Source organism: Orcinus orca, chromosome 18, assembly GCF_937001465.1.
Source record: "Orcinus orca chromosome 18, mOrcOrc1.1, whole genome shotgun sequence".
NCBI lineage: Eukaryota > Metazoa > Chordata > Mammalia > Artiodactyla > Delphinidae > Orcinus > Orcinus orca.
In genome coordinates, this window is record NC_064576.1 from 8,526,670 (window position 1) to 8,539,998 (window position 13,329).

Consider the following 13,329-nt stretch of genomic DNA (forward strand, 5'->3'; position numbering starts at 1 on the left):
ATACTAAGAGGTTCAAAAGGCTTATCTAAAACTACCCAAAAGCCAATTTGGCCCTCAAGTAGCTTTGCCTGGAGATATTAATGTCACATAAACCAAATCTCTGGGCAGTTCTGAGGGTTTAATGTTCTTCAGAGCAGATAAAATGATTTTTAAATGAAGAACTGGAAACACACGGCTTACCCCCAGGTCTCACCATCATGCCACACCAAGCAGTCATATACAGGACCAGGATCACTGTATTTTTTCTCAAAAGAGTTAAGCAATTCCACTTGACTCTGAAGCTCTTCCTTGATTAGTTTATTTGCCTAAACAATTAGAACAGACATTAATATTAGCACATTTTGTGCTCTTGAAAGGTGATATTAACATACAACCAAAGACACCAAAGACACAGTGTGACCCAATAGTAAAGTCATTTTACCCTGGAAAAATGTAAGAAAATTTTCTTTTTATATCTGTGCAACTTGTAGTCCAGTTTAGTGGCAGTAACAATTAAAATATTAAACAGTAAAAAATACTTCTTTTACTCACTATCATATTCAGTCACTCCCTACAGCTGCTTTGGGAAAGACATGGTGCTACACGGTGGTGCTATCATTTGGCCAAGGGTGTTGGTCACATACCTATAATTGTATAATTCATTTCCAAAAGTAATGCTAAAATTGTTATAAAATAGTTTCTCTATCGACTTTTAGATTTTTATATCAGGAACATTTCCATTTCAAATTTGTTTCTTAAGAACCCAAATAAATAACAGGAACCTCTTTTAGAGGTTTACCTCTTTTAGAATTCGCTAAGTACATACTATGTTCATGACCAAGTACATACAAGCTGCTATTCAACCACTTTCATCTACAAAAACAGGAAATTCATATGCTTCAACCTAGGCACTTTTTAAAACTATATACTATATTAGACTGCCCTACATTCACCTGAATAGTCCTCATGAATAAAAATTTAAGTTTCACACGTTCCCAAAATCTGAAGTTGTGCTTCATTTTTATTTATCCAATATATTCAACATTTACTCCTCCTTAAGGAAAAAGACAATTATATAAACAATTCTGGCATACAATATAAAAAGGATAATTAAATTCAGATCCCTCTTCTATAAAGTTCGTTGTCTATATGTAGCACCTGAAATACTACATTTCACGTCTCCAATAGGAGGCTGAAGAACAAATCTTGATCTAATAGAAGATTACACAGCTGTTAAAAAAGGATGATGTACACAGATTAATAAAAGTTAAATGTGTACGTAGATCTGTGCAGGGCAGTGGTCCTTGACCCAAGCTGTATGTTAATTAAAGCTCCTGAAGAGTTTTAAAAATGCTTGCCTCCCCTGCAAGGTTTTGATTTAATTCCTCTCTAGGGCAAAAGCACTGACAGTTTTTAAAGCTCCTGATGTGACTCTAGTATGCAGCTAGGGCTGAGAACCACTAATACAATTGCATTTCTGATTAAGAAATGCATGCCATTAGAAGCCTAAATAGACATTTCTCCAAAGAAGACACACGGATGGCCAAAAGGCACGTGAAAAGATGCTTAGTATCACTAATTATTAGAGAAATGCAAATCAAAACTACTGAGAGGTTATCACCTCTCACTGGTCAGAATGGCCATCATCAAAAAGTCTACAAATAATAAATGCTGGAGAGGGTGTGGAGAAAAGGGAACCCTCTTACACTGTTGGTGGGAATGTAAACTGGTGCAGCCACTATGGAAAACAGTATGGAGATTCCTTAAAAAACTAAAGATAGAGCTACCATATGATCCAGCAATCCCACTCCAGGGCATATACCTGGAAAAGACGAAAACTCCAATTCGAAAAGATACATGCACCCCAGAGGTCATACCAGCACTATTTACAATAGCCAAGACAAGGAAGCAACCTAAATGTCCATCAACAGATGAATGCATAAAGAAATGTGGTACATATATACAATGGAATATTACTCAGCCATAAAAAGGAACAAAATAATGTCATTTGCAGCAACATGGATGAACCTAGAGATTATCATACTAAGTGAAGTAAATCAGGAAGAGAAAGACAAATACCATATGATATACTTACATATGGAAATTCAAAAAAATTATACAAATGAACTTACTGACATAACAGAAAAGACACACAGACACAGAAAACAAATTTATGGTTACCAAAGGCGGAAGGCAGGAGGGACAAATTAGGAATTTGGGATTAACAGATACACACTATTACACATTAAATAGATAAACAAGGACCTACTGTATAGCACAGGGAACTATATTCAATATCTTGTAATAATCTATAATGGGAAAGAATCTGAAAAAGAATATATATATATGTATGTGTAACTGAATCACTTTGCTGTACACCTAAAACATTGTAAATCAACTATACTTCAATAAAAAAATTCATTAGAAGAAAAGAAATGCATGCATTAAAAGAAAAATTCAGAAGGACGAATGTCAGGTTGCTGTTACCATCCCTGGGCAGTGGCATTTCAGAGGCTTTCACTTGCTATACTTTACATACCTGTGTTGCCCGAAAGTTTCTGCAGCTAGCACTCATTATTTTCATACTAAAACATTTCATACTAAACATTTCATACTAAAACATTATTTTCATACTAAACCAAGAATTATTTTCATTTTATAAACTGATTCACAAAAGTGCAACGGCAAGGATGTTGAACAATGGGAGCTCTCGTACGTTTCCTGTGGAACTAGTACGATCACTTTATGACCCATCAAAAGACAGGCACTAGGATTTTTCATAATAGCCAAAAACTGAAAACAAAGCAAGTACCAATCTGCAGAATGGATACATAAATCGTGGCCCATCAATTATATAGCAAGGAAAATAAACTACTGCAACACCCCACACATGGAGGAATCTCACAAAAAACATCGAACGAAAGCAGCTACGCACAGAAGAACACACACTGTATGATTCCATTTTACAAAATTCAAAACAGGTTAAAGTCGTTCGATAAGTGTCGGAAATCAGGATGGTGGCTGCTTTGGGGAGGAAGCAGTAGTGAGTAGGAAGAGGCAAGAGAGGGGCTGGGGTGCTGCATATATGGGGTGCTCACTTTGTGACAATTCATGACAATACACTGAGGAGTTATGCACTTGTACGTGTGTGTATTCTATGTTCGTTAAGAACTTTTAAACAATTGATAGACACATATGTAAACTGACTTCAGGAAAAATAAGCAAAGAAAAATTAGTAAAAGTAAACAACATAAAACTTGTGAAAAAGAGTCTATTAATTCTCTAAGAACTCTTAATTCTCTGAGAACATGGTAACGTTTAAATAAAAGCGACTAGCACCAACTTGGGAAGGGCAATTGTTGGCAACGTCGAATTCTTCCTGCTTTCGACAGGCTTCTGCAAGGGCGACTCTGTGAACAGGGTCCCACATTTTTTCCTTCCGTTCTTTCTGCAAAGACAGAAAAATGACTTTCCAATGAGGTTGACAAATATTCAGGTAAACCTAGATAGTCATTTACAGTTATTATGAGCTGGGATGCTATACAATTCTCCTATAAAGGTTAAAAAAATCATTTATAATCAAGCTGATAAAGCAATGGATCAGTTATAAAAAACTGATTAGCTAACTCACCACATCTAGGTTTTAAGAGAACAAGTTTACCAAGGCACAACACCAAAGTATTTTTACACATCATATGTCCCAATTTAAATCCTTTCCTTCTCCGAGAATAACTAATACCATGTCAGGTAACTGACTGAAATCCCAGTCATCTGAAGAAAACGTTTATTTTGAACCCTTACAGAATTGGGAAATGCCTTCAGCCAAGAGCAAGCAGAAGACAGGAGTAAGAGTGCCTGCAGTTGCATTTTGATGGACCTGCCGGCTTCCTCAATCTCCGTCCTCTCTAGCCTGTTTTTTTTCCCCACCCTCTTGATAGGGGATCCGCTTTAATTTAACCACTCTATTTGTATGTTAATTCGTACCTTAACACGGTTGATTAAATTTAATATAGTGCATAAAAATACTATGCATTTCAGCCTGAAATTTTAAAATAAAATAGTATCCAATAAAAGTTGAGTTAAGTGCATTTATTTTTTGTATTTTTTTTTTCCAGAATGATTGGAATCTGACAAATAAGTCAAGGTTATATATGTAAAGTACTGAGTAACTTCTATGGTTCACTGACCCCTGGAGAAGCAAATCACAATACTAGATTAGATAAAAGGGCCCACAGGTCTTACCTGTGAGGCCCCTTTGCCAGGATCACATCTTGTTTTATAGCTGAAACCTGTATGGGCTACTAGTGTCAGCAGTCCTCTAAAGCAGCACTGTCCAATACGGCAGTCACTGGCCACATGTTGCTATTAGAACTTAAATTTTAAAATATTACATAAAATTAAAATTTCATTTCCTTAATCATACTAGCCACATTTCAAGTTCTCAATAGCTACTTGTGGCTCATGGCCACCATGATGGATGGATAATGAACATTTCAAACCTTTCCATCGTCACTGAAAGGTCTATTACGTTGTCTTAAAGCAGGCTCCTTCTCTTTCAATTCACAGTTCTTATCTCTCTAATGACAGACTGTGTTTCCTATCCTTCAGCTGCTTTAGGTCTGAGTAATTCTTTCCCTAATACTGAATGATGACTGGGATCAAGCAAGCTAGGTAAAGACTAAGAAAATGGGACAAATTACCATAGAAACAATAGGAACGGGAATAAATAGGGCAATCCACTTTAAATCGACTGTCTTTAACTTCTCTGAAGTTAAAAAAAGTCCTTCAAAAATCCAATGAAAGCATATCCCATCTCCCAGAAATACACAAAATTTGAATGTAATTTCAAGGTACTCACAGATTCCCTAAACTTATCCATGTATCCAAGATTAAGAACCATGAATGGGTGACATTCCATTGAACAGAATCTTGCTTTAAGCAGTCACCATTTGAAAGCCTCCCAGACCCCCCAAACAATTAAGTTAGTGAGATTTTAGGAAATGTTTTTCTTCAGTATGAATAAAATTTGAGGAAGAAAAGAAGTCACTGATACTAGATGGCACGTTACCTGTATTCTTTCCTTGAGAGCCTTTGGATAGAAATCATAGCCGTTTTTTATGCCAATGTGGTATCTGCCTGAGGGATTTGTCCAGCTCGCAGGAATCTATAAAAAATAAAAAGTAAATTTCTCATTCACTAAATGCTTCCCAATTCTAATAATATAGCACTGGGGAAAAAGGTATTCGAATGGCTCAACTTGGATGAGCAGGCTCATATGTTAGAGCAACATTTTTAATATTCTAAGTTGCCACTTAATATCTCTCTGGCTCTTTTTTTTTTCATCAATGAGATGGTTTAAGGAGAATATCTTTCATTTACACAATGCTTTATAAAGTGCTTTCAACATCACATTAAACCACTAAGACCTTCAATTCCCGAGCATCAAGGACACCTCACCTCCCCCTTCACCACTCCACTGCCCATCAACCAGGGAGGAGGGAAGCCACTTACAGAACCTCTCCACCCTTAGATTTCCCATTAAGAAAAAGAACTTCTCTCTCCTCTACAATACTATAGGGATATGCCCAGATACTAAAAAAAAAAAAAGAGCTCTTTGAGTTCTTAAGAAAAAAGTTCTATAAAATCATGTTAATTACATATAACATCTTACAATAGTTTTTCCCACTATCTCAAAGTATTTAAAACTAACACTTCCAGCTTTTAATTAACAGAATGATGTAAAGAGTATGCCCAGTTTACAAACGGAGAAAGCAAAGAAACAAAAAGAAATTAAATTGCTGGCCCAAACAACAGAAAAGTTGAAAAGAAAACTGGAATCTAGTTCTATCACAGAGACAAAAACTTGGTGTAAGGGATATGGATTTTAAAGTCAGATAAACCCGGCAGTGTGCCCAAACTCTGCCACTAACCAGGTGGGACCTACGGGCTTCTGCTTCCTCATGTGCAAAGGGAAGAAAATAATCTTTACCTCCCGATTTGCATGAATAATAAGATGCATAAGCATCAACTAACTGGAAATGTCAATCAAGACAACGGGGACCCTTCATACTCTTTGTCATCACAGGACCCATGATCACTAAAAACAGCTTTTAAATGCGTACAGATTATGAAGCTGAGCCATCAACCACTCAGAGCTGGTGGACTGACTGGTGGTTCTTACTTGTGCAGGATCTTTTTTTTTTTTTTTTTTTTCGCATTACGCGGGCCTCTCACTGTTGTAGCCTCTCTCGTTGCGGAGCACAGGCTCAGCGGCCATGGCTCACAGGCCCAGCCGCTCCGCGGCACGTGGGATCTTCCTGGACCGGGGCACAAACCCGTGTCCCCTGCATCGGCAGGCAGACTCTCAACCACTGCGCCACCAGGGAAGCCCTGTGCAGGATCTTTAACCGACTCTTCCTCAAGTCCCTCTTCGTCAAATTATTCCCCAGGTAGGAAGCCTCTGAAGGAAATTTTCTCACAACTAAGTACAGGAAGACAATCATTCACAGCACTTCAAAGATCTACTGACTTTAAAAAGCACATGCTCATCAGCGATCTTTTCTCAATCAACTGGATGTCTGGAGTTTGTGAAATTTCAAATATGCTGGCACACAAACCAGTGCTTTTCATTCAAAGCTTATCAGCTTTCTTTAGAGAATAGAGATTCTTAACTCTAACATTCCTGCAACAGCCCATGACATAACCACAACAATAAATAAAGCGCTGCAACAACAAAAAGGTAAGTAGTCACTAGCTGGCAAATCCAAAGACTACTTCATCACAGATGTCTCACGACACAGGTGGCTTTGTAACCCTATATGCTAGTGACAACTTCTTTGCGCAAAGAGATTACAAAAAGCTGTGAAATGCCAAAGGATTAAATGGAATAACTAATTTAAATGACTGCAAAATAATCAGGTGTTAAGACAACCACAATTACTTAAAATATGTATATAATACAATAAAAGTAATCCAACAGACATAACTTATATTTAATCAAAATGAAACCAAATTCTGCAGGGTCCATGAACAAGATACTTCTCAAATCACGACTATATATTTTCCTCAAAGTAAAGGCAGACTAGTTACTTACAAAAATTGAGCTAAAAAAAAAAAATCAGAAAATAGAAATTATGTATAATCATGGCTCTGCCAGCTAACCTTAACCAAGTCAGAGTGAAGCTAACGTTACTCTGAGGCAATTATGGAGTATGTCATTTTACATATTTGAGTATTTCATAATATGAAGTTACTTTTGGTCTCTTTTAAGAATCAAAGTGCTGGGGCTTCCCTGGTGGCGCAGTGATTGAGAGTCCGCCTGCCGATGCAGGGGACACAGGTTCGTGCCCCGGTCTGGGAAGATCCCACATGCCGCGGAGCGGTTGGGCCCGTGGGCCAGTGGGCCATGGCCGCTGGGCCTGCGCGTCTGGAGCCTGTGCTCCGCAACGCGAGAGGCCACAATAGCGGGAGGCCACAACAGGGAGAGGCTCGCGTACCAAAAAAAAAAAAAAAAAAAAAAGAATCAAAGTGCTTATTTTGACCATTTTAAGCTGCTCTCTTTAAAAAGAGTTTTAATTACGTGGTAACCACAATGTGGTAAGACCGATTTTCAAACGAGAAACAGAATCTCTTTAATTTCTAATTACACCTCATTTCCCCTGACTCTTCTTTAAAGAGAGGATGCTTAACGAATTAAAGGTTCTCTTCACGAGACAAGTGTCATCATGAGTTGTTAACGTTCCACGCAGGAAAATCTGAGTTTCTGCCTCAGAACTGTACTTCAGACTTGTCAGCCTCATGGTCCTGCCAGGACACATGGACCCTCTTTCCTTCAGCTATCACTGCATCTAACTACAGTGCTAAACCTGGCCAAGGCATTCACAGTCTCTGGACTAACCGTTTTTTTACCATGTAAGGCTAAATATTGATGATTTTAAAAACTGACTTCAAGTTAAATGTGGTAAAGTTTTAGAAAGCACCGTGCTCCCTTCCAAATGCTACTAAAATTAGAATAAGGAAAAGGAAAAAACCAAAAACCCAAAGGACAAAGAATGGGCAATGAGGCTTTAGAAGCCAAAAGTCACCACATTTTGAAAGTTGCAAAGTAAAAAGAAGGCACTGAAAATTAGTGAGGCAACTATGGAATTTTAATACATGGTGTTGGGACAAGTGGGTCTTCAGATGGAAAAAAGGATACAGGACTCTTATTTCAAACTAAGCACTAAATCAATTCCAGGTGACTTCTAAGAACAAATATGAAAAGAAGAACGATGAAAGTTTTCAGAAAATAAATATGGGAGAATATCTTCATGATTTGGGGACAGGAAGGATTTTTTTTTTGCTATCAAATACGATTTTAAAGAACTCAAAGCAGTCCATCATATTTACTCAGACATTTTGCTTCTTTTGCTAGTCCTTCATTTCTGCTGCTCCATGTTTTCTTCCTGTCTGAAAAGCCTCTTTTTACTATTTTTTAAAAGTGTATCTGCTGGCTATAAATACTCTTAGATCTACCTTATCTGGGAACGTCTTTATTTCACCTTTTCCCCGAACATATTTTCACTGGATATAGAATTTGCAATCGACAGATCTTTTCTTTCTGCACTGGAAAAATGTTGTACCACATCCTTCTGGCCCCCAGGGTTTCTGATGAGAAAGCGAAAGTCATTTGAGTATCTTTGCCATCTATACAATGGGTCCCTTCTCTCTGGCCATTTTCAAGATTTTTTTTCTTTGTCTTTCATTTTTGGCAATCTGATTAGAATGTTTCTGGGCATGAATTTCTTTTGGTTTATCTTACCTGGGGTTCACTCAGCTTCTAGAATTGGTAGGTTTATATCTTTGCCACACTTGGGAGATTCTCTGCCACTATTTTTTCAAATATTTTTTTTCCAGCAGCACACTCCTTTTCCTCTTTCTTGGGGTCTGATGATGCAAATATGTGGCCATTTGTTATTGAGCTACAAGCTCCCAAAGCTAAGTTAGCTATTTTTCAGTGTTTTTCTCTTCAGTATTCAGAATGGATATTCTCCACTGGTTGATCTTAAAGTCCACTGACTCAGACTCCACCGTCATCTCCATTCTGCTATTACATCCACCCAGTGATGCTTTCTTAAAATTTCAGTCATTGTAAGTTTCAGTTCTAAAATATCCATGTGAGTGTTTTTACAGTTTCTATATCTTTGCTGAGTGTATTAGTTATTGCTGTGTTATAAATACGACAAACTTTGTGACTTAAGAGAACACACTATTTACAATCTTACACATTCCATCAATCAGAAGCTGGCACAGCTTAGCTGGATCCTCGACTTGGCTTCAACCGAGGTGCTGGCCAGGGCCCTACTCTCATCTGGCACTTGACTGGTGATGGAGTTCGCTTCCCTCTGTCTGTGAGACTGAGGGCCACTGATTTGCACTGGTTGTCAGCTGGAGGAAGGACTTCTTAAGACACAAAAAGCCCCAAACAAAAAGGCAAAAGATTGATATCCAGCTACATCAAATTTAAGAACTCCTACTCATCAAAAGACATCATCTGGAAAGTGAAAATATGAGTACAGAGTGGGAGAAGACACCCGAAACACATGTAACCCAAGGACAGGTAATCCCACAAATCATAACAACTCAGTATTAAAAACAAAGGGCAGGGCTTCCCTGGTGGCGCAGTGGTTGAGAGTCCGCCTGCCGATGCAGGGGACACGGGTTCGTGCCCCGGTCCGGGAGGATCCCGCATGCCGCGGAGCGGCTGTGCCCGTGGGCCATGGCCGCTGAGCCTGCGCGTCCGGAGCCTGTGCTCCAAGACGGGGGAAGCCACAACAGTGAGAGGCCCGCGTACCGCAAAAAAAAAAACAAAAAAAAAAAACAAAGGGCAAATGAACTCGAAGAGGCACTTCACAAAAGAGGAAATCCAAATGTCTAAGCAACATATGAAAAGGTGCTCAATCATATTAGTAATTAGAGGAATGCAAATTAAAACCACAATGTGATACAGCTAGATTCCCAGCCTATAAGCAAAATTTTAAACGCCTAAAAACACCAAGTGTTATTAGCAGTGCAACTATTAAAACTCCTATATACAGCTGGTGGAAATGTATTTTAGTACAAACACTTGGAAAAGCTGTTCGGCGTCACCTACTAAAGGTGTATCTCTATGACTCAGCAATTCCACTCCTAGAGGTACACATCCTAGAGCTATCTGTACATGTGTGCACAGGATTTGTTTGCAAGAATGTTCTCTAAAGAACTGTTAGTGACAGCTCCAAACTGGAAACAACTCAACTGTTCCCCCCAGCAGAATGGACAGAATGTGGTACATACAAACTATGTCACAGGCACAGCAATGAAACTCAACACATCATCGCTCCATGTGAATCATGGCTGAATCTCATAAATCTTGCAAACACCCAGGAAAAGAAGACATGAAATGACACTCAAATGAGGCCATTCATATAAAGGTCACAGTAGGCAAAACTAACAAATATATTCCATGTATCCACATAGAGGTGGTAAAACTGTAAAGGAAAGCGAAGAAGAGATTATCACAAAAGTCAAAATGCACTGTGATCTGGAGAACACAGAAAGCTTCTGAGGCCTGGCAACGCTCTCGGTCCTATCTGGGTGGATAAAATGGCGTCTGTTTAAATTACTCATTAAACTGAACATGTGTGTTTCATGCACTTTTCTTCTTGCCTGTACAATTTACCATGAAAGGTGTTATCCTTCTATTCACTCTTTTGCTTCTACCTGCTCCTACGAGTACCGCTGGCCATAAGTAATGGACTGCCAGTTTCTCAAGACAGCTTAGAACAGCATCCTTAGAGAATGAGACGGCAGGAATCTTCAAAGCACCTAACTGTCGTTGATCTTAAACTGGCAGAAGAATTAGACATTAACCGTCAGCAGTTTACAGGCTATTTGGAAGAAGCAGAAGTAGAATACAGGTATTTGACTCATTTTAAAGCACGGTTAAATCAAAGAAACTTGAAGACTTTACTGTGTTGTTTTCTGAAAACTCTGTACTAAAGAGTTCTGAGAGATCCCACTAGCTAAAATCCCAGTGACTAACAACATTATTCTTTTCAATGACTACTGCAAAATATCTGAACACCTGCACATGCTTGGAAAAAAATTAACTGAACATGTGTGTAACTATGGTCTGTGTATGGCTGGAGAAGGGAACTGTAACCAAGAAGACGGGTGGAAAGTCGGTATGAGGACCAATTAGTCCCCCGCTGCCTACCCCCACATCCTGCATGAAGGTGATGAGAGACAGCTGGGATGTGAACTCTCTAGAGAGGTCTATATCCTCTCTAGAGAGGATGGGAGAGACGAGGCACAGTGAAGAGTCTGCAAGAACTCTCCCCGGGTGCCTTTCAAGGCTCAGGTCCCCAGATGCTGAGGGCCAGGCTCCTCTCTCACTCCTCTGCCCCCGAACTCCAGGCCAAACAGGCGAAGGTCCTCTTTGAGGTAACTGGGCATCTCAATGGAAAAAATATACCATATACGGAGATCCTGGGGCCTCCCATGATAGTATCGTGACCCTACAGTGAGACCCACACCACAGACTCTCCATAAGCAGGGAACTTCCAATCACCTTTCATGTGCCACTAAATCAGAGACAGCTGCGGTGAGGGGACACCCGAGGAAAAGCGCTCAGGTCAAAAGCAAAGCACATGGAAGAACAGGCCGGGGAAGCAGGAGGTCGGGAGGAGGTGAAGGGAAAGGAGAGCAAGATCAGGAGAAAGAGGGAGGGCGGGAGGAAGCAGAAGGTGAGGAAGAAGAGGAACAGAAGAAGTCATGAGACAGAACTTTTCAAGACAATGATATTCTCACAGATAAAACACTGTATACATGACACAGAAATGTGCTCTGAGGGAACATGAACAGACTTCTGCAATTAAAAATTGGCAAAATTCAATACATGAGCTAGAAGAAAATGTTGAGAACATCTTGGAACTCTCTCAGGAAGGAAAAAAATCAAACAAAAGCAATGAAGAAAAGGTAGAAAACATAAGAAAACTGGAGGATCAACTAAAGAGGTCAGTGTCCGCTTAATAGGAGTCCCAGATAAAAGAACAGCAAAAAAGTGGGAGGAAGTAACCCAAGAGACAATGCAAGAAAATTTCTCAGAAATGAAGGACCAGAGAGCTAAACCCTCTTCTTCCACTTTTAATTCTACAGATAAAGTCTAAAACTAGGGGGTAAAAATTAGAATAAAAAGTATTTTAGCTTGTCATTTAAAACTCTGAAGATAATATATCAAAGCCTTAACCCTGGTTGAGCAGGAATTGGTGGTGATCCATGGAAAGGGGAGTGAACTTTTCTTTAGAAGCCTTGTAGAAGGTTCTTTAAACTATGCAGACATATTGGATACAATTAAAAATTAAATTAAAAAAACTCACTATACTGATGGGCTGAGAACAGTTAATAGCACAGCTAAAGAAATATATCACCAAGTTGAGAAAGGATGTAAATATCGATCTATCAATTTTCTGATCTTACTTCACAGCCATGTATACAATACACTAATTCTACCTTTAAGCACTAGTAACATTACAACTGTGGATGGTTTATCTAGAGCATGGGCTACAACTATTCAAAAATAGATTTTTGAGGATACTATTGATACTTTATATGATTCTAAATCTGTCTGCCTGACTTACTAGGAATGCTCTCTAGTTTCCCAGAGTACTGTAACTCACAGGAATCCCAGGTTTCTCTTTGAAACATACTCTAAATAACAAGTTGACTTGGGAAAAACAGGCAAAACTAGAGCAATTCAGATGTGCAGAAAGTCATTTCCCTGCAGTATTTCTTTTTAAAGCACATGGTGCCTTTGTCAGCTTGGGCCGCCATAAGAAAATACCACAGACTGGGTGGTTTAATAACAGACATTTGTTTTCTCACAGTTCTGAAGCACGAGATCAGGGTGCTAGCATGGTCGGATTCTGGTGAGATGCCCTTCCTGGCCTGCAAGCATGGCTTTCTCATGGTGTCCTCACAGAGCAGAGAGAAAGCAAGCTCTCCCTTAGAAGGGCACTTATCAAGGCGCTAATCCCATCATGAGGGCCCCTCCCTCATGACCTCATCTAACTAACACTAATCACCTCCCAAAGGTCCCACCTCCTACTACCATCACACTGGGTGTTAGCGCTTCAACATACGAATTCAGGGGTCACACATGCAGTCCACAACACGCAGGAAAAGAAGCAAAACTGGGATATGAATGCCTGCCATCTGCCTGTGACAGGCAGCGGAACTGTGAACATAAGGAGATACTATTCCTGTGATTATGTTATGGGAAGTAATATGGCAAAGGTGAAGGGCTTTTTCAGATGCAATTAAGGTCCCTCA

At 39.4% G+C, this 13,329-nt stretch overlaps 1 protein-coding gene across 5 annotated transcripts in view; it reads right to left on the bottom strand.

Annotated features, from left to right (window-relative positions):
• The window catches only part of TPP2 (tripeptidyl peptidase 2), a 68,658-nt gene that overhangs the window by 45,915 nt on the left and 9,414 nt on the right, over window positions 1-13,329 (bottom strand). For 4 of the 5 annotated variants that reach the window (XR_004485248.2, XM_004273620.2, XM_012534398.3 and 1 more), the window contains exons 3-5: window positions 5,048-5,143; window positions 3,323-3,427; window positions 181-305 (exon numbers count right to left, since the gene is read on the bottom strand). Coding sequence is in view for 4 of the 5 variants with exons in the window: in XM_004273620.2 (XP_004273668.1) it covers window positions 181-305; window positions 3,323-3,427; window positions 5,048-5,143 (326 nt within the window). In the remaining variant the exon portion in view is untranslated. Of the gene's footprint in view, window positions 1-180; window positions 306-932; window positions 1,014-3,322; window positions 3,428-5,047; window positions 5,144-13,329 lie in introns of those variants that run through there. The other variant, XM_033435081.2, reaches the window with a different exon arrangement.